At 42.5% G+C, this 22,250-nt stretch overlaps 1 protein-coding gene across 1 annotated transcript in view; it reads right to left on the minus strand.

Annotated features, from left to right (window-relative positions):
- Positions 1-4,088: 4,088 nt before the first annotated feature.
- Positions 4,089-22,250, minus strand: part of toy (paired box 6 protein twin of eyeless) — a 28,023-nt gene continuing 9,861 nt past the window's right edge. The window contains exons 2-9 of the mRNA XM_018503723.1: positions 21,682-21,934; positions 20,828-21,008; positions 16,879-17,155; positions 14,567-14,731; positions 14,060-14,142; positions 9,164-9,387; positions 8,580-8,839; positions 4,089-4,627 (exon numbers count right to left, since the gene is read on the minus strand). Coding sequence (XP_018359225.1) covers positions 4,539-4,627; positions 8,580-8,839; positions 9,164-9,387; positions 14,060-14,142; positions 14,567-14,731; positions 16,879-17,155; positions 20,828-21,008; positions 21,682-21,934 — 1,532 coding nt within the window. The 3' untranslated portion in view covers positions 4,089-4,538. The remainder of the gene's footprint in view (positions 4,628-8,579; positions 8,840-9,163; positions 9,388-14,059; positions 14,143-14,566; positions 14,732-16,878; positions 17,156-20,827; positions 21,009-21,681; positions 21,935-22,250) is intronic.

Below are 22,250 nucleotides of genomic sequence, written 5' to 3' on the forward strand. Positions count from 1 at the left end.
AACGCAAATGTTTTCGTAATTTATTTTTTCGACATTATATAATCTTATTTTTGCAATTATCCTTCAATTAAGAAAAGGAAGATCAATTAAGCCTAAACACGTAAGTATATAATAATATTTTGGAAAAAGTTAATTAGTGAGAAATTTATTCATGAGGAGGGTATTAAATATTGCAGTCTACTTCGGATCCTTGTGAATTTTGTAAATTCTGGGCGCTTTATATCTTTCTTAGATGTTTACCCCTCCTTCTCTATTTTATTTTTGAAATTACATATTTATATATATATATATATAAGATGGCATTATTTATACAGATAACAAAATTAAAAAATCTTTTATAAATTTAAAAATCACAAAGAAAGCGAGAAAGATTCTTTGAATAAAAAGTAGAATATTGAAAAAAATTCTTCAAGGATCTTTCTTCACGTCGAATGAAATTTTTATAACAAGGAAGTGGTATTGGCTGATTTAAATAAAAGTTGTTTCGAACTGGAGTTTATCATCGCGAGATCAATTTTATAGCGGCGCCGTTCAGAGATGCACCGAAGATTTTCCAGCGTTTTCAGTTGACGCTGTTTTTATTTTCGTTTTCTTCCAAAAATATAAATTTACTAATTTACACAGTACACTTTCCATTAAGTGCTCTTCACGTATAAACGTTCAACAAGTTTACACGAGCCCTACGTGACCGTGTAAACGCCGACGAGAAACGAGCGACGCCGCTCCGAGTGGCGTAATTTTACACATACTTCACACGTTACTGTTTAACACAATGTATATCGTCCACGGTTATCTATTGGCTGCTGATTAATTGTAGAGAGTTCGTCACCTACATTTATTACGACACGCATTGTCGATAAAACGATCGTTACGCGTTACCGAGAAAAAAAAAGGAAAAACGCTTGCAAATATTCACATCGCGACAGAAAATATCGGCATACACAATGCCGCCTCCTGAAAAAAAAAGCCCTGTCGAGTTCTGGAACGATAAAATTTGAAAATATCGAGTTGCTGTTTTCACGCCGTTTTTTCCACACCATACGAATCAGTGACTAATTATTCGACGCGATCGTGCGGCGCGACTCAATTACTAAAAAAACGTGCTACTCTCCCGTTAGGTGGTGATCGAAATACATCGATTAAATGGATCACGGATATAAACACCCATTGAAATCGCAATAAGTCCGCACAGGTGGTTGACATTTCTCCTTGCGACAAAAAAAAATAATAATAATAATCTAGTTTTTTATGAATAATAGAATCGCCAAATTTTTATTTTCGTGATTACTGAAATTATTATTGTAAAAATTTCACAATATATAAAGTAATAATATATCGCTCGTAAAAAGATTGTATAGCTTTAAAATAATAAACGCAATAAACGCAATCGCCTTATTCGTAGGATTACTCTTTTAAATAATACGTATGAGATATTATGCAAAATTCCTGTATTTTTTGTAATCTTGTTGGTGATTAATTTTACGTGTATTTGCGCGCGTATTGAGATCTGTTCCAAAACTCGTCTTCAAACGAAAAACATGCGCGTTCGACGTGTGTTTTCGCGAAATGATAGGTGAATAAATGTAGGCTCAGATCATTTGATTTTATTGAAGTTCTGTTGTTGCACGGTGTAAGTCAACGGAGTCATCGTTTCGGTGAGGGAAAACATTGAATACACGGATAAGATGTTGCGTAGTTTATAATGTGGATACGTTCGAACGTAACTGGAGAATTCATCTAACTTATTTACGTATATATATACAGTGATAATTATTTCTAATGTACAGTACTGGTTTAAAGAGAGTAACAAATGCTATCTTACAATTATCTTTATACAGCATAATCGAAAGAATGTGCTTCGATCGTGTGCGCGGTGACGATTAACGAGTTCGATGCCAATAAGATTTCCCGTTACTGCGCGAGCACCAATATTTGCGATTCGTTTGTAACGACGAATCCGCTTCCTCGGTCCATTAGCTCAGCGATACATTTACATTAATAGCAATAAATACCGACGCAAACGTCCATGCTACTTGCCTCCTTCGGGCATTACTGTGACATTTACGAAATCTTCTCTATGATTACGTCGGTTTATTCTTCACGACCTCATATACGTCACTTTATTATGATAATAAGGATGGTATAAGCTACAGATTGGATTGTCTTAATCTAGAATCGTGTACCTTGGACCGGAATGAACGTTGTGGAGAGATGTGTAAATAAAGAATTTCAAATCGAACATTTTCGCCTGCTGTGTCATTGCTCGCAAATGTGTTTAAATATAGTTTACGCGAAATTTAAAAAAGTACTATTCGCGTTACTACGTTTTAAAGAGGATCTGAAACTGTAATATTGCTATTCTCGATAAATCTTGCACACAGATCTCGAGGTTTAAATCTAGCATAATTTGAAATACACGCGGCGATTTTTATTGCGCGTCCGGTTGCATTTGCATAAAGCGTGCGATAAATTCACGCGTGAAGAACCACTCACATTAATAATAATAATGTAATAACAATATTTTTATCGAGTACAACAAACAAATAAGCAACAGAAGATATATAAAAAAAAATTGCAAACTTTTTCTCTTTCAAAAGAATTTGTTTCTTTAAAGAGTATAAATAAAAAGTATAATAAAATATATTATAAATTAATATAAATATATATTAAAAAAATTATTTCCTTTATATCTCTGGGATATTTTTCGCGAATAAATTGTCGATCAATATACACTCTGTTCACGTAGATTATGGCCGCAATATCCTTTCGAGAGCAGTGTCTTCCGACGCCATATCTGCCGACAGACACGATGGCCGGCCTTGCTGAAAAAAAAGCCGCCCTCCAGGCAGCTATCAACCCCCGCAAAACCGTTCCCTCCCGCAACGAAATCAGCCTCATCGAGAGACTACCACCCTAAACTCTCGCGAGAATATATTTCGGCGGGAGCCGCCTACGTGTCTGCGGCTCCCTTTCAATTTCCACGCGGTTCGCGGCCGCCCTTACACGAAGGAAAATATTTGCCGGAAACCGATACAACGTGCGGCAAACAATATGCGCCCGGCGCTATCCAATAAATCCGGTAATAAAGCTCCCCGATACCGAAAAACGAGAGCCGCTGTAAATTTAATGAATGCTCTTGACATCGATCGACTTCGGGGAATCTAAAAGGGAGAATTCGCGCATGTCGGACGAAGTGAAAAATAGCTTTACCGGCATATTATGACGCTTATTAAAAAGATTCTTTTGTAGCAGTAAAATTATCGGCAAATGCACGAGAGATCACGTTCAAATTGTGTAATGAATATCTTAAGGAAATTATATTTTTGTACAAATATAACTACGACGATAATTAGTGGTTCTTCACGCGAAAATCCTCGACGTGACGACGAAGGTAGCGTAACGTAAATCATTTACACATACTATCGTGAATAGGTAATTACCCTGCGTGACCCGGGGTCATGCGTATACATCTACGAAATCTAGATCAGACACGAAGTGGAAGATGGGTAAAATTCATTGGTTCGAGCTCGAATTATAAAACTGATTGTGCTGTCTAAAAAATTGACCGCTCTGTGTAATCAGATCACGTTGGTGAAAAATCTTTTCATTCAATTTCAAAGAGGAGATTTAATTGCGACGAGCTGCTGCTCCATTACTGATCGCCAATGCGGGCGTTAGCAAATTTACAAATTGTTCAAGAAGGGGAGGGGGGAGGGGGGAACCTATCCTATCTCCTAATCCTAATCGAATAGTTTCGTAGATAGGTATTGCCATTCAGAAAATTGACGGTCGTAAACATTCGAGGACGCGAGTTATTAATCCGACATGCGAGGAAATTACACGATTAATGATATATTAACTCTACGAACAATTAAATATTGTTCGATCAATCGAAACGCTATAAGATATAATTGCAACGTCATTTATCAAGCATGCCGTCGATGTTTCTGATAAAAAGCCTTTACCAGCTTGTACTCGTGGATGGAACGACGCGTTCGTTAATAAATAAATGACCGCGAAATTAAACGAACGAAATTCTTCAATTTTTAGTAAAACGAAGAAAAATATCGAACCCTCGCATCATCATCATTCGGAATTGTGTTCATTCCACGCACAACCGACACTAACCGCGCGTCTTCGATGCGATCGGCGTTACGCTTTCGTGCGAACTATCGGAAGGGGGCGAGCTTTCCTCGTAAGCGTCCGTCTTCGCATCTACCGTGGCGTCGCGACAGCGATCGTCACCGTCGGCAATCAAGCGCGAGGAAACGCCGCACTCTCTACATCTCGGGGGACAAGGGATCACACTTGCGCGACGGTGCACGGGTCACGGAAATTCAGTCGTTTCACTCACTGGTGTCGGAGTTGTGCACGGGGGTGGTCGCCGGTGTGCTGGGGGCCTGATGCTGCGTCGACTGCGTCGGTATCCCGAGGGAAGCGAGGAGCGGTCGTGGCATCGCGCCCGGGGTGGCGCTCGGCGGCGGCGGGCTCTCCTGGCCTACGAGCAAACTCGCGGGCGGGAACCCGAAGAGCTGGGATCACTGGAGCCTCGGCCAATAGTTGCCTGCCAGGTCCGGGGTCTGCGAGGGAATCTGCACCGGCACCGAGACGCCGGCTGATATCACTCCTGAAACAGTTTCAGATGTCGGGGGATTCAGCGCGTTTCATGCGACGGCACGAGAGCTGTCGAGGCTCTGGAAAACGGGACGGGAAGATATAAAGTAATTGTTAACGAGCGAATACGGATGGTACAAATGACGGGGGCTGAATCGTGGCACACAAGAAACAGAAATTTTATTTCCACACGAAAGAACGTTTCGCTCGAGTATCTCAAATGTCGGCTAAATATTATATATGCAGATCTGAAAATAATTTCCTTGGACCATCCAAATAATTATGTAAGACACCAAACTGATTCAATTGGTTAGAATGTCGAAACTTTTGACAACGTTACTCGTTCTCCTTGAAATTCCCAATTTGTAATGGTCCAACAAAAGTATTTAAAAAATAAGTATGACCGTACTTATAAATGATATACATAAATATGATAGGGAACGCCAATAATCATGCAAAATTAGATGTTATGAATACAATATATATTCTTAATTTCAAATTTAATTATCTTAGATGTGACCGTGCGCCGAAACGTTCGGACATTAACCACAATCGATCTGAGAAGCTAATAATATAAATATAAATATGATAAGGCGCCAAAACATTCGGACATTCCTATATATGAAATAATCCTCCCTAAATTAAAATTACTTCAAATTTTTATTCAGTTAAATTCTTATATACTTGAGCAAAATCATTCTCTCCCGTAGGATATCGTTCGATAGTCTCCAAATTGATGGATTATCCTAGGATAAAATGTAATTGTCCGTGTCGCTTTAAATAAATTAAATGATTCATCTCGTCTCATTATTATTTAATGATTTAATTTATTTCACTATTTTGCAACACTGCATGTATCTCCTTGATTAAGAAAATACAGTTTCAGCAACTTGCGACGATCGCGACGATCGTTGCGAGCGGAACGCGTCATTAATCGCGTGAAACACAGTAGGACTAATTCGCTAAAAACAACCGAGTACGTATTTACGGAAAACGACATGAAACGCATTCGCGAGTGTCGCCCGCGGCGACGGTTACATAAATAGGATTCGGTTATGATAGCGCGCGGCGGCTTCGCACACTTCTGCAATTTGAATTAAACACCTTAACGAGCTGCGTCTAATCCAATATAAACTTCCCGCGAAAACATTTACGCTCTATGGGCCTCGCGTCGTAACTTCGTTCCTCGCATGAGCTATAATTATGGCATAAATGCAAGACGGGTAATTTGGCAAACGTTGCAACGAGGACGTGAGCCATATTTACGTTAACCGTGGAACTTTTATTCAGTTAAAAATTAACATATTCAAAGTATCGGAAATTAATCATGGTATAAAGGTGCGAAAAAATAGAATCCTATTCATTTGCGTTTCTATAATTCAACGACAATATCAAACGCGCTGAAAGACATTTAGTACGTATACAACTATTTATTTCGTTGATATGACTAACAAAAACCTTTTCACTTTTTTATTTAAAAATTGTATTGTTCTAATCAAAATTTGGTTCAGTTAACCAATTGAAAAAAATTTGAATATAATAGAACAATAGAATAATTTTTAAATAAAAAGTCAGAAAGTTTTTATTAGTCACATATCGGCAAAACAAATGGTTATACGTACTAAGGATTTCTCTCAATGTAGGGTTTAATTCAAAGATGATCGATGCCGCAAAATAATTTCTTGGCCACGCGACTTTTTAGATTCCGACATTCAATCGCATCTTAGCAATCTCTCGAGAGTTTCATCTTTAACTTGATAACATCCGACGAATACTGTCATCTCAATGTCGAGGGATTAATCGAATATCCGTAACTCTCTCGTTCACCACGTCGCGTCCGCCCGCGCCGACTGCGAGGCAAACTCACGCGGTTACGCTCGTTTCCGCGGTTGAATCCCGCCAACTCCGGGGGCGGCTGCTTAACTATGAAAACGGCGCCGTTTGAGCCGGCACGGCACGGCAGGACAGGCGCGGCGCTAACGAGCGCGGTGAAAGTCCTTACGGCGCTCGTGCACGTAAAGCGATTATGATGGATAACCCGCGGCTCGTTCCGCACGTAAGGAGCAGAACCACGCGGGGAGGGTAGAAGAAATGGCGGGAAAACGAGGGAGGGGAGCCGGGGGAGGGATGAAAGAGCAGAAAGGAAGAAAGACGGCCGCGAGAAGAGTGTTCGGGACAGCGAGAGGGATAGCGGGGTGGGACACACAGTGCGCGCGTGTTCCGCAGTATTCCACCATTCCGGCTTGTGCTCCGCTCCGTTCCGTTCCTGTAGGTACGCCGCGCACCCCCGTATTTCCTCCCCTTTGGGTTCGCACGTTATTGAGCGCTCGCCCAGCCGAGGCGAGACCCAACCCATCCACATCCTCTGTTCACCCCTGTATATCCTCAGGAGGGAGAGGAAGCGAGAGAGAAAGAGAGACGACGCGGAGAAAGAGGCAAAAGGGAGCCCCGGCGGAGGGCGACGAGAGGGACGGATAGATGGATAGACACGAAGGAGCGAGCGCACCCCTCAGGCTGGAAGGGTATAGAGGCGAAGGGGATGAGAGAAGAGAGAGAGAGAGAGAGAGAGAGAGAGAGAGAGAGAGAGAGAGAAGGCGAGGCGACGCTGACTGCGAGAAGAGGCGCGACCCTCCGTGGTGGCTTTCGCTAAACGGAAGACGAGAGGGTGAGATAGTGAAGATAGACGGAGAAAAGGGATAATAGAGCAAGAGAGTCAGGAGAGAAAAGAAAGAGCCGAGCGGAGAGGAGCCAACCGGCATGTAAAAAAAGAGAGAGAAGGGAGAGAGAAGTTGAGTCGAGAAAATGGAAAATTCACCAGCTACATCGGCGGGGTTGGAAAACCGCCGAACATCCCATTCTTCGATTCAGCCCAGCGGCGCCATGCGAGATTTGTTTTAAAATCCTTTTACAATTCCGTGGGCGAGCGTGGAGCCGCGACCGCGTCGTTGCCCGCTCGCTCTTTATATCTCTCCCTCTCTCTCTCTCTTGTTCTGTTAGCAGGACTATGTAGATTGCGTGTGAAGAGGTTCCCAGGTAATTCTCGACGCTTTATTTCGCGCTTTGAGCCGGCTAGAGCACGAGGAAGAAACGGCGGTCGCTCGCGCCGAGCGAAAATTGGAAACGAAAACCCCTACTGGTTTTTGACGAGAATTCGTTCGTTCTATCATTACATTCTTGTACATGTATGTTGTATCTATGAATGCATACAATTTTTGAAGATAATCTAAGCAATGTGAGAGTTAAGAAAAAATTTTATAGCTATTGATATTGAGATACGTGTATACATAATATTTTGATATTTTTGCTAGGCGCTAAGGATATATCAGAGAGAGAGGTGTATAATCTTTGTAAAAAAAAACTGAAACTGAAAATTTATACTTTGCGTATAAAGACGACGATTGATGTATACACGTAAAACAGATCAATAAGATCAATATTTATATTTAATAATATAATTTTCAAATTTTGAAGTAAAAATTTTCTCATTTTATTTTAATTATTTTTTAAAAACTGTGTATTTATTATTGAAATAATTTTGCATTCAGGTTCTTAATCGCCTGTCAAACTTCTTGTGTGACTTTCAAATATAAAAAAATCTATAATATTTTTATTTTTCATTTTGTTCAAAAATAATACATCTTTAATCATAATATGAAATTTCTACTCTTAAAATAACTAAAAAATAACGAGTAATAAAAACCAATTGAAATATGAAATACGCTTAATCGGAGAAAAATCGTAGAAGTAATTAAAAAAAGAATTTTTTTAATTTGATAAAAAATACCGTTTTGTTATTTGTAAATATTTTGAATGTAAATATGTTGTATGTACCTCTCCTGTAAGGTACATCATTAGTTGCTTCCGGCAAACACAAATTATTCCTGGCTCTACCTAAATTATTCTTGAGTGACCTTGAAAGCACGAGGCACAGAGAACACGACAAATTAGTCGTGGCGAGAACTCACCGGTTGCGGTCGAGGTTGTCGGCTGGTAAGGTGCTCCACCTGGTCCGGCGGGTTGTCCCCCTGGCGTCGCGGGGGTGCCACCGTGAGACGGGATGCCGCGATGCGGTTGCGAGTGCGCGGCCGCGGCCGCGCTGTGCGCGTGAGAGTAAGACTGCGTGAGCGAATGGAGAGGCTCGTGAAACACGTACGCTGGGTAGCCCTCAGCGCGTTGCTGAAGACAGCTTCCACCCATTGACCCGCCCAGGCTGCTTGACATCGAGCTACGAGTGAGAAAAGCATCCATATCGAAAAACAACCAACTACTCAACAAGTCACGATATGCATTGGCATGCATGAATGGCGGACTCTAATTACAGTAACGTGTAATTACATTTGCAAATGGAGTTTCAGGAGAGTTTACACAAATATTTAGCATTAAAATTTTGGGCTTTGTGATAAAAGGATTTAACAAAAATTTCAGCAGAGTCATTTTAATTTTTACAACAATGAATATCGCTATTATCGAACGATCGAGATTTACTCTTGCATATAAATTTTGCATTTGAGAAAAATGGTGTTGCTTTAACGCAAAAAAATTCTCTCACCTGTACGTGTCGGGCATAGTGGCAATCGGTTGCGGTATCGATGAGTACATGGCGTTGAATCCAGCGTTTAAGGGCAACCGTGGCGTAGCAGGGGTGGCCGCGGGAGGCGCGGTGCCGCTACCCCCGCCGCTGCCACCGGCGACCACCTGATCGACGGCGGCCCTCCTCTGGTTCCGTAATTTCTCCTCTCGACGCCACTTCGCCCTGCGATTACTGAACCACACCTGCAACCGACACAATGACGGTGCCTTTGTCACGATAAGTGTGCAGCCGCACACTCGGCGCCGCCGGCACGGTATTTCGCATCATCCGCACTCGTCCGCATTCGTACTCGTTCCACGACACTCTCTTCTGCTTCCTCTCCGGAGAGACCGCCTTCACCCTCCCCGAACCACCCTGTTGTCTCGTCCTCTCTCTCTCTCTCTCTCTCTCTCTCTCCCTCTCTTTTCCCATCCCTCTTTTTTTCCGCCTCTATCCAACCGAGTCTCTTGTCTACTCTCCCAGGTACCACGAAATCTAGCGCCCAGACTACTCTACTCTTTTCGCATCTCGTGCGAACAGACGCGCGAGTTTGCACGAGGCGCTTCTCCAATTTGTTAATTGCGATTGAGCAGTTGTCACACGGGAAATTGAGTTACTCTTGCTCGCTTGGCCCTTTCCCATGCATGGCACCCTTCTCTCGCTTTGGTCTCTTGCGCATCCTCTCTTTACATGTTTTTACCTGCCGCCCCCCTTCGCTGTCGTGCTTTTATTTTACGCGTCTCTTTTCAAGCTTCTGATTGTACTACAAATTGCAGCTCGATATCCGAGAAAGAACGTAATATTGTAGGTAATATACCCCGTCACGCCAATCGCGCCAATCTTGCATTAATATTATCGGGACGGGTCGAAGGTCTTTGATTATTTCTATCTGCGATGTTATTAGATTTTAAAACGTCGATTAACTTTAACCTTTATACTTTTATTCAATCGACTCCTTGTTTCTTTGCAGGGCTATAATTAGAAGGAGATATGGAATACGTCAGAATTATATAAAAATGTGACACTGTAGCGAAAGTATTAAAGAATTAAGAATGACTTTAATGTCTTTTCACTATGTCGAGGCGATATCCCAAATAACACGATGGAGGTTCGTATAATAAAAATAAAGAGTTTATCTTTCCCTATCCTACGCCTGCACGGATTTCCTGATTTTTGTGATTCCTTTCGGCGATAAGAGGATTCGTCCCCTTCGATATATCGGTTTTCCCTCGCCGGCACTTAGAGCAATCCATGAACCGTGCATTTGGCTTTCACATCTCTTTTTTATGTGTATATGTCGCAATACTGTTTAGTAGTGTCAATTTTACAAAGACACACAATTACACGAATTTTATTATTTTACGGATTATATGAAATCATTAGATAAATTATATGAAATTTACACAAAATATTATTAGGCATCAAAACCCGCTTTGACCAAATATGGACTTCTTCGTTTATTTGATTAAACATTTCGATCGATTTTCATTTAATAACATTTACATGAATTTTGCGCTTTTCATGTATGATGAAATATTTTAATGCCATTCTCTATACGATTATACTTTACCTATTATTGATTATTATGGATATAAATTTGTCCTATACAATTCCAATCATTGCGTTGATGTAAATGTCAATTGATGGATTCTTATTCACGGAATAATGATCATCATTAATGAGGAGAGAAAAGACTGAAATTTAATAAGTTATATTTAATACAGTAAATATAATCGTGTAATTACAGTGCATGTTTTTGAGAAAGTAATCCGCATATTTTTGCATGCTAGTGCGCGCAGATGAAAATAGAAGACAAAGCAATAACGGCAATTTCCATTTCTGTCGATTTTGACGTAACGAATTATCGCGTGTGCAATACAGGAAAAAAAGAGGGATGTTTTTCGCAGCGGAAAGAAATGCCATCAACGTAGAAATACAAGCCTTCCGCAATCTCACGTATAACGCCACGCTACGAGCACGGGGGTCCTCGATTGAATCAAAAAATAAATTCTATCCTCCTGTCCTCCCATTGGCGCAGCAAATCGTGTTCGACCACCCCACCGTCAAATATCTGCCATTCGCCCGCAGCGGGCTCCTTCCGCCCAATACTATCGTCCCTCGTAAACTCGTCCTCCCTCGTTCCGAAAACTCGTCCGAATCGATCCACGCCGAAAGTCCGTGTTACAAACACGTTCGGTCCTTAGTGTTACCTACTCAAAGAACACAAGTCTCCTCTCAGCATCGTCAACGGCTGAAATGCGGTGGAGACCGGTTTCCGACACTGGTTTCCGACCTTGAAACTTTCGACCTTCATTCACGATGTGCCAACTGGAAGCGCAAGAAATTCGCTCGTTTACACGCCTCACAGTACTTTCAGAGATTAATGAAGCGTACAAAATACTGTCACGCTGCGAAGACTCATTTTTACTCCCCCCCAAAAAAGATAGTAAACGAGAAGAAAATGGATTCTTTATCTAAAAATTGCGTGACGATGTTAATACTGATCTCGACAGATCTCGTACATATCTATATATTCAGCTTTACGATTTATTATTTGCGTCTGTTTTATTTGAGATGCCCTGGAGCAAAAATCCCTTTAATCCCTCGCGTAGCGTATCGGCCATCGCGCTCACACGAGTCGACTTAGGGAATGCCGCGGATGATAATCGGCCAACGACGTGACGGTAGTACGGCGTGGCGAATCTCGTGGCCATGGCCGAGGTATATAGGTGGAAAAGCGAGGGATGGGCCAATCGGAGGGCGACCTCCCTGGGGACACGACCATGGTTGCCATGGTTGCGTCCGAGAACCCTCTTAGGCCTTTTGCACGATCCCTCGCGGTTCGGACGGGTCCCGCGTTTACATGCCGCGCCATGCCGCCTATACGCGTATATACGCGTCGTGTGCCTTGCCACGCTGTGGTGTGCCGCCTAATGTGTTCTATGTTCCATTAGAGTTCCCGGCACTTCATTCTTCGTCTTTCACATACTTTGCCATTCAACGATCGTCCGGCAATCGGTCCAACTCGGCGATCTCCGCGATTCCCTCTTTCATCCTCTCCAGCAACCTCTACTATCTTTTTCTCTTCACCCTCTTTCGCTTTCGCTCGGTCTCGCTCAGTCTTCCTTTCTCTCTTGCCCTCTCTCTCTCTCTCTCTCTCTCTCTCTCTCTCTCTCTCTCTCTTCCTCGTCAAACTTCTCCTTTTCCCTCCCACGCCGGAACTCCCGGTTTCCTGCACTTAGCAAGATCAATACCAGCCAACGAGGCTTGAAAACATGCGTCAACATGGTCTTGCACTGTTTGTACGTCCACATAACGCTCAGCGCGCCCGGCTACTACCACCACACCAAACCCCGCCGGCCACTTCGTCGACCCTTTCGTCTCTTCATATCGCGCTAGTGCAGGTGAGAGGCGGCAGGAGGTGGAAGGTAAACGCGGCCAAACAATGTTCGATAAGGCTACGTATGTATTAACGGTTTGACGTTGGTATTAATTATAATTATACATCACGGCATTTTGCAGCCCTTGTATGATTAAAAACTAAAGGTGTTATCGAAATGGGAGAATTGCTAAACAACGTCAACATGTATTATGGATATGGTTACACATGTAACAGAAACTTAATCGCATTGAAAATAATATTTTCATGTTGCTAAGAACTATTTAGAACAGATTACTGTAGAAATGGGAAGAAAATAGAATTATGACTACAATTATAATTCAACTGTGTCTAGTTATGTAACAAAATGTAGTAATATATAATGCAATGAATTAAAATAGAACTTTTGATTTAATCCGTTGATTCTGGATAAGAGTTACAATTAGACAACATAAGCATTTGAAATACCTATATAAAGAGCATTAAAATAAAATAGGTATATTGTAACAATTAAAATGTCCGGATTTTTAAAAAAATCTTTGAAACCCTCTTTGAATGTATAACTTTTTTAATTATCGCGAAGGTTAATATTTATGTTTCCTTCACTTTGATTATCATAATTCTTCTACCAGTTGCAGCCTTTGCTACATCACATGAAGAATATAAACTCGTTTTGCAGAAAAGCGTTGGCGAACAGAGAGTTTTGCGGAAACTTTATGAGGAAACGAACAAGAATTGCAGTGGCATTACCCACTTTAAATGCAAGGTTTTGCGAGTTTTCTTATAATTTAAATGATTCTTATTCCGTCGAAATTCTGTCTCTCGTTTTCCTTGATTCTTGACTTTGTCGACGCAATCAAAGATTCTTCAAATTTGTAGAATTTTCCAAGTCCTTCAAGACATTGGATAAAATTCAATTATCGTTTTGCAATGTCCAATTCAGTAAAACATTTGGATTTGTGTAACTGTGTTCCATATTCTCATTTAATAATTTGCAAAATAAAATTTCCAACACATCAATGCATTATTATCAGAAAAATATATGTTCTGATAAACAAATAAATCGTGCACCTGCTCACGCATCGCAAACTGGCGAGGAAAATTGTGCGCCCCGTGCGCGTAGGATACGCATAAGAATACGTAAATGGCGGCGAAGCGGTGCGGTCGGACGAAAGAGGTGACAAAATCCCATTGGAAGTGAGAGCTCGCGAGCGGCATCAACGGCTCTCGCCGTCGGAGGTGTTTAATGTTCCCCACGTACGAGCACGTGGCCGCACGTTAAAAGCGTTTAATGAAAGGGCGTCGTCGCACACTTACGCCGTTCGACCCTCCCGGGAGGAACGGGCGGAATAAGAAGAATAAGAAGAGAGAAAGACGCGCCCGGGGAAAACGTTGGCGAGACGAGGGCGAGAGGGTTGGAGAGAGGAGGACAGGTGGGTGGAGCGAATGTCGGTAGAGGAAGCGCACACACGCCGCATTCGCACATTCACACTCACCTGGATACGTGCCTCAGGTAATCCGATCTTCTCGGCGAGACGCTCCCGTGCAAACACGTCCGGGTAATGTGTCCGCTCGAATTCTGAAACGAAACCAGTTTGCAACAAGTGCTCGTTATTTAGCCGCATCGTCGGCATTAATTATCGCGATATACGCGAAGCCGGCCATTGCGTATTTTCTCTCAACCGAGCGGATTCCGAAGACCCGAATGGAGAAGAATACCGATTCTCGATATGTCGATATACCGATTGCTTTTCAGTTTATCACGAACAAATATGTGAAAAGTTTTAATTTGAAGCTCAAGGACCAAGAAGAAAAATTATATAATTGCCAACATTGCGAATTGCGAGGCATTACACGTCCAATTAAATTTTTAAAGAAGGGAAAATTAATTGAAACGAGAGTTCATAGTCGAGGAAAAGCACGTGATTTCTAAAGTCGTATATACTATTATGTACAATATAAGTGACTGTTAAGATTGATAATTTTTCGGATTTTCTACTAACCTTTCTCGAGGCTGTCTATCTGCTCGTTAGAGAAGGAAGTTCGGTTGCGCTGCAATTTCCTCTTCAGCCTCAGCCGCACTTGCGAGTCCTCGTCGCCAGAGGAGTTGTGCTCCGAATTACCGTCCGAAGTTGTCTCCTGCTGATGCGACAATAGAGACCCGGTGTCTGGAACAAGAATTAATTATCTTTCCTTCGGAATGTATTGTTTCAGCCATCTTAAAGACAAGTTTTCCTCTCATTTACGATTACACAATACGATTAATTTCATGTCACATTTCAAGTATAATCATAATCGTACCAAAAAACGACTGTCTCCTTCTGTTTCCTAAACTGTGTTAAGTCTTAATCATTTTTCCATCATTTAAACGATAAAGATTCAAAATCTCCGGCATTTTTCTCGTATTGTAAGAAGCATCGATCTAATTATAAGAGAAAGAGAGAGAGAGCTTGCCGGTTCGCGTCAAATCAATCGGTCGATCCCGTAACACGATCCACCGTTCTCGAGATTCCTAGACACCGCCGCGCGTTCAAGCGTGCGCGACCGGTCTTCGGGGTCGCGTCTCGTGTTGGTGCGTCGGCGTCGGTTCGTACGCGCGCAAGGGTAGCCCCTCGTCAAGCCCCGTGGGCCGCGATTACTTTCCGCCTCCGCGCACCACACCCTCGTCTCTTTCCATTCCTCCCGGTACCTTCCCTACATCCCTCCGTGTCTGTCCGTGTCTGTCCCTCCGTACGGCGGAGAGATGTATACATATATACGTACGCCCTTACGCTTGCGTACATAGCTATGTACATATGTATGTATTACGATATATATATATGTATATATATATATATAGATGTTTATATATGTATATATATATATATATATATGTATACATACCGTTCACTCGTCAGCTGCTCGCTTTCTCGTTCGCTCATCTCAACCCCCGCGCAACCCCCAATTGGATTCGACCCTGCGAAACCCCTCGACTAGAAATACCGGCACCCCAAACACGCCTCTTTCTTTCCCTCCGGTCCTTCCTGCCCTGCCTCATCGTTCTAACCGTCAACTCCCGTTCTTCTCCTTCCCGCGGAACCCACCCCCAAATCTCCTCGCGAACACCCCCGCGCGTAACGACCAGACCGGCAACGATCCTCGGCGGTCCGCTGCAGACGGATCGTTGGCTTTAATTTTCTAGGTGACGACGCACGCCCGGTGAAGAAAGAGAAGAGATTAGCCCGATGCTCTCTACAATCCGGCCGCTTAATGCGGCCGCTGTGGCCAAAGTGGCCGCGATCGACCGTTCGATGCATTCCTGTGCATTCAAGTGTACACTATAAGCAGCACTTTGACGTATCCAGTAAGGCATAAACTACTACCTCATAGGTGACGACGCGATTTAAGACACTCCTATATAGATTTAAACAAAAATTTAAAAAAATCCTTTCTACATTTGACTGTCTCATTTATATTCGACTCAGCGTTAGTGTTATTATCGTAAAGTCATTTGGCACGCAAAAATATATTTTGATATCCTAATATACAGATGTTAGAGAGAGAAGATTTATTAGGTCAAGAGAATTAGATTGACATATATAATCAAGAGACAATACATATATAATGAATCTCAAGATTGCAGGAAAGCATTTCGGAATCCACGGAGAATACGCTGCTAGTGAAAACACTTTTCTACCTGTCACTTATCGGTTCATGTAATCTGCCTATTGAAGACGGTCACATCTGGATTCGTCATTCGTGGTTTTGACTAAAGACCAAACCGCGGGCACAATTTTCGTGATCCTATTAGACTTATAGCGCTATATAATAGATCTTTCTTTCCTTACTCGATCATGTATGTACACGTACATATATTGAGCGAGGTGTCGAAAGTCCATATGTAATTCGCAATGCAACGTACAATTCTCGTGAATCGAGCGAAAGGACGAGTAGAGAGAACGCAATCATTCGAAGATATCTTTTCAAAAACAAGATTATATAAATTTTAGTATGCAAAGATAAATACATATTTGACGAAATTTTAATTAAATTGAATTTTTATACTAAAACCATTATATGAATTATTTTTTTTACATGAAAGAAAGATTTTTATAATCCTTATTCACAACATAAAGTTATTTTCTTTTTTAACGCGAATTTAATTTTTCACTATTTGAAAGATAAAATAAAGTTGGATTAAAAGATAACAACTGGTAAATTAGTAACGGTCTGCATGGTCTCTAACATGATGAATAAAACATGCCATCAACAGATGCCGAGTCCACTAATATTTTATCAGCATTTGATCATTAAGCAAAAGTAAATCAAAACTTACCGCTTCGCTTCAGCAAAGAATCGTCACGGCCGTGAAGCTGACTGCCGGGCAGAAGAGTCTGACCGGATCCAGGAGTCGCCGCGGTTGGAATTCCCGTGGCTAGAGGATGATGGGGAGGTGTTGCCGAATACCATGCTGGTGGCCAACCTGCTGCCTGCCCGTTAAACATTCTCAGCTTGTCGTAGACACTCTCGGCACCCTGATGCGCTTGCACCGCGGCCGCCTGTTGCTCCTTCTGTGAAGCCAAGTTCCTGAGTACCCTGTTAATGGACGACACCTACAAAAAGACGGAGATTTTTGATTAGAATTAATTCGCGAATCATTTATTAATTCAATCCTATGAGGATCAAGAAAGTGCTATAAAAGCTGCTGCCGACTTTTGTATTTTTTATTGAAATTGCCGGCAACAATTTTTGTAAAAATGATAAGTAAATTTGTTTCAAAGTCTCTCAAAAATTATTATGTAAATTATGTTTGTCTCTATTTTAAATTCGAAATTATTTCAGGAAATGTAACATTTTAATGGTTGTATGTATTAAAAAAATTTTTAATATTAATATATATCTCGAAATATATAATTCAATTAACGATCTGTATATCTGAAACTTAAGTTGCCAATGTTGATTAATCTCAAATCATTTATAATTCAAAGACTGTGGAAACAATTAGCATTTCTTCTAATTTTGCTACCAATATTCCTGTAGTTTACAGAAAAAATTGATAAATTAGAGAAAATGTTGCGTCGTTTATCTAACGATACGCGGTGATCCCTACTATGCACACAAGATACTTCCATCGTCCACTCTCGATCAAGAAAAAGGGAGATAGAGGCAAAAGAGGCTGGCGTGGCGGATCGGGGCGAGGCTCTTTGTAAAATCTCACAACCGCAGCCACTCGTCGTCGCACGAGAATCATTTCCGTCGTCATAGCTGCGCACTGATTGTCCGTCCCTCGCCGTCGCCCCTTGCGCGAGATCCTTCTTCCTCTTTTTCGTCCTCCTGCGGTCGCGGGATGCGAAGGGGGTCATACCCAGATGAAAGGACACCGCCATCCAATTATTATTACATAAAACGGTCTCCACGGCTCTTCGTCCCCCTCCTATCCGAGGGACGGTCGCCGTCGTCATCGTTGTCGTCTTCACCTTACGCCAGCAACCAAGCCACTGGCTAACTCCAAAGTTATAACGAGCCGGCGTATAGCACAGGGATCTAAGCATTGCGCTCTCAACTTGCACATAATGGTCCTCAGCGTACTCCATACGCGCGCCAACCCCATCCTCCACACCCTTCTGCAATCGACGCCAGGCTCAGTGCTGCAGCCCGATATACACAGCCGTTAATGCAGCGCGGACGTCGGATATCGAGCGGAGCTTCTTAATTACGAGGTCGACAAGCTTCGACAAGAACGGTATGAGAGCAAAGCCGATCCTTCTCGCGTAGTTTGAGTCAAAACCGACGGAATAATGGCCGGGTGACGCTGAGAGAACGTCACCGTTAGAATAGCGCGCTGCTATTAGAGTTAAAAGACGAGGAAACCTGACTTGGATGGTTCGATTGTATTCGAGTACATTCAGGTAAATATTGTGCTTTTCATTTAATACCGAAATTTCGTATAAAATACAGGTAATTTTTTACGTAAAGCGATCTACCGCAATGTGATGAGAATTGTTAGAAGATACAAGAAAAAGTAGAATCATGTTTAAATTCAATTTCTCGCGATGGTATATGCGAATATTAGGAAACATCGATTTTCATTGATCACACTCACTAGGTCTAGTCTGGAGCTCATCGAGCGTACGTAACTTCCATCTCGACCCATTCCGACGCTACGATGATAGTAACAGGCGAATAGCGGAAGCAACGTTTCGAGACGAGCTAGCTCCGGCTAACCCGGACCAGGCTCTCCGTCATCAAACCGTCTATCCAGCTTGGATGCCGGGAGAGAGAGATCCCGACTGTACGCTCCGGACCGCTCTACTCTCGCCGCACAACAGCCGCAGCGTCGATGCAGGCCATTACACGCGCGACCGGACACGAATAATTGTGCAACACGCTTAACTGATCCCATTCACCCTGATTCTACCCGCTCCCGTCCGCTCTCGCCGCCGACCAACCCCGCGCGCACCCCCGACACCAACCCCCGACGCGATGTGTACTAGCCGCAATAGCCAACGTCACCGCCAATACTACCAGCGATCCACTAGTAATCGAGAAAAGATCGAAACGATCGAAAGAACGATCTGTCAATCAAATTGTCTCTTCTCTTTCGATTCTGACTTTAAACTCTCCAAAATTATTCTAGAGACTGATTTTTGATTCACCGATTTCGAGTTATATTTACTATCAATTTTATATTTCATTATATTGTAAGCAAATTTAAGAAATTTATTGTTAATAGAACTATGTTTGCCATTTCAATAAAAATATGTGATATATATTAAATGTATTAGGTCTGTCCGCGTTGCCTGCACTTTTTGCACTTAGCATGTTTGTTCTCTCTCTTTTCAACGTCTGAATATATGTTTTAAGTACAAATATTTTTTTGGGATTTCAAGCAATGCGAACAAACCTATTAAGAGATGAGATATACTTGTAAATATATTTTCCAGCAAGAGACACAGTGTAACACCTCAGACAACAAAAAGTCTAAAATCGAGATATAAGACTTTTAAAAAATTTCTTTAAAACTTAGAAAAAAATGTCTTTAAGACGTCCTGTTTTTGGACATGCGTGTGGGACAATAATCATTTCATCTTTGTTTAACATTGACAAATAACAAGGATGTAATGATTCACTGTGTCCGAAAAGCACCCACTAGAGCGATGTTTCCAAATGTAATCTCGCCAATAGCTGGCACGTTACATGCTTAACGACAGAAGCGCGTGCTAGACGTTCTGATTGATCATCCTAGAATCCCCAACATCCCCCATCAACCTTCTTCATTCGGCAATTCCAAGGAACACACTAGCAGGAGCGAGTTTGCTCCATGTTTTTGGACATGCGTATGAGACAATAATCATTTCATCTTTGTTCAACATTGACGTTTTCAACATTGACAAATAACAAGGATGTAATGATTCACTGTGTCCGAAAAGCACCCACTAGAGCGATGTTTCCAAATGTAATCTCGCCAATAGCTGGCACGTTACATGCTTAACGACAGAAGCGCGTGCTAGACGTTCTGATTGATCATCCTAGAATCCCCAACATCCCCCATCAACCTTCTTCATTCGGCAATTCCAAGGAACACACTAGCAGGAGCGAGTTTGCTCCACAAGCCAATGGATAACGACTTGTACGCGTGCCATCCCCCTCGGTATTCCTGACGAGCAGCCGATAGGGGGATCTGTCAGTAGAGAGAGCATCCTCGGAGGAGCCAGACGAGGACGATCGACTTCGAGGATATTTCGCGCGGTCGGGAAGGAAGGTTGGGTGGGCAGGATGTTTGGTAGATGGACGGACGTATACAACCGGAGAGGATTCTTCGAGTTCGGAGAAGGGCGATCAGCGCCCAGGAGGGTGGACAATGCCGAGGTCCGCGTAATGGACCGATTACCCCACCCAGCCGATCGTATTGACGAGACTTTGATTAGGGTCGAGTGGCCAGATCCGACGGGTAAGTACACCCGACCGGCTGTGCGCCACGATAAGTCGACGGCGGATTACGCGTAAACTTATACCGTATCCAATCAATGTATGGCGCCAATACAGCGGGAAATTTATTCGCGCGTCACAAATTTATGCGAGACGAGAGAATCGTGCACGCAATCTAGAGGAACTAGAATCTGCGTAATCCGCTCATTTAAATTCGCTTTGTTCTAATCTATCATTAGCGATATTTAGCGAAATGTATTCAGTCAAGTTACCACGTTTATCAATATTAATGACCTGACAGTCTGAATCCTAAATTAATTAAGCGTATCTCACAATCAGATTTTTTTTTTACTTACGCTGGGTATATTGTCGTTATTGCAAACGCCCTCCTGCAAAAGTCGATCACGAATCTCCCAGGCGAAGATCGAGGGACATTCTCGTTTGTAGTCGGCAATTTTGTTGACCACAGGCGTTGTCGCCACTCGCGGCTTGCTACCGCCGATTGCCCGCGGCTTGATTGAACCAGTCTCGTAATACCTGGAAAAAGGAAATTGTTATTTTCGTTTAACGTATGTCACGGATACGTCTCTTTTAACCTTTACAGGACGGGAAAGCCACTATAATGGCGCTAAAATAGTATTATATTTTGAAACAAGGAATGCAATGAAATTATAAATTATGCAAATATTACTTAAGAAAACGTAGTAAATTTTAAAAATAGAGCCTTGTTCTGTAAAGATTAAACATAGTATGGTTACTGAAAAAAAAAAAACGAGTTGTTTTTTATAAACAAGAAATCATTGGATAAAAACTAGCTTTATTAATACTTCGCAATTTGCAGAAACCATGTTATATTCACGGAGATATTGCTACACGAAAAATGGAGACATAACGTAACACTCGCTCGTTATTATACATCCAATTATTTTTAAATCTCTAGCATCACTATAAAAATGAATCACTAAAAATGGAAGAAAATCCAGTGAATTCTGTCGCAAATTTATCGATTGGCCTTTAATTGTATCGAGAAAATACAAGCAGTTGTGTCTTGTGGCCATTGAACCCCCCGTTGATTGAATCCGCTAGTAAACAATAGCAATGAGCAATCAAATTCCATTGGTACTCAAGTGCCGCAGAACGGTTTAATTTCCTGATGAAACGCGCTCGTCCACATGAATTATTTCAAGGGAGATCGAGGCGCGGTACTTACCTGCCGAGGATCTTGGAGACGCATCCATTGCTGACTTGCAGTATGCGCGATATGTCGCACGGTCTAGCACCGCTGTGGGCCAGCTCGACGATCTTCTGCCTCGTGGAGTCCGGCAGTGGTCGACCGTTGACGTAAACGCCGCCGAGCTGGTTAACCCCGCTGTGTCCTGCAGCCGAGCACCCAAATATTGAGTTCTGTCCGACCATAGAACCCCCGCCAATACCCGCGCCACCCCCGTGCATCAAGTCCTCCTCTGTGAACCAAAACGCGCGCAATACGTATACGTCACCTCGCCAGAACATCTGATTGGTAAACAGCCGGATGGTACGCTCCACCGTGATAGTACGCGTTCTTATTAGTCTAATTAGCGCTCGCGCCCGTTGCATGGATCCGGAAGCGGAAGCGTCAGATTGAACACCAAGGGAGATGTTTGCGCCGCGATCACACGCTTCGCCGCCCTGCGGATGTCACGTAACGAAGATCAGTTTGACCCTTGCGCGCCGATTAATTCGCTGCCGTGTACCTTATTACACGATTACATCTGCGTACGGTACGTATAACGTGCACGG

The sequence above is a fragment of the Trachymyrmex cornetzi genome, unplaced genomic scaffold (genome assembly GCF_001594075.2).
Source record: "Trachymyrmex cornetzi isolate Tcor2-1 unplaced genomic scaffold, Tcor1.1 scaffold16, whole genome shotgun sequence".
NCBI classification, from domain to species: domain Eukaryota; kingdom Metazoa; phylum Arthropoda; class Insecta; order Hymenoptera; family Formicidae; genus Trachymyrmex; species Trachymyrmex cornetzi.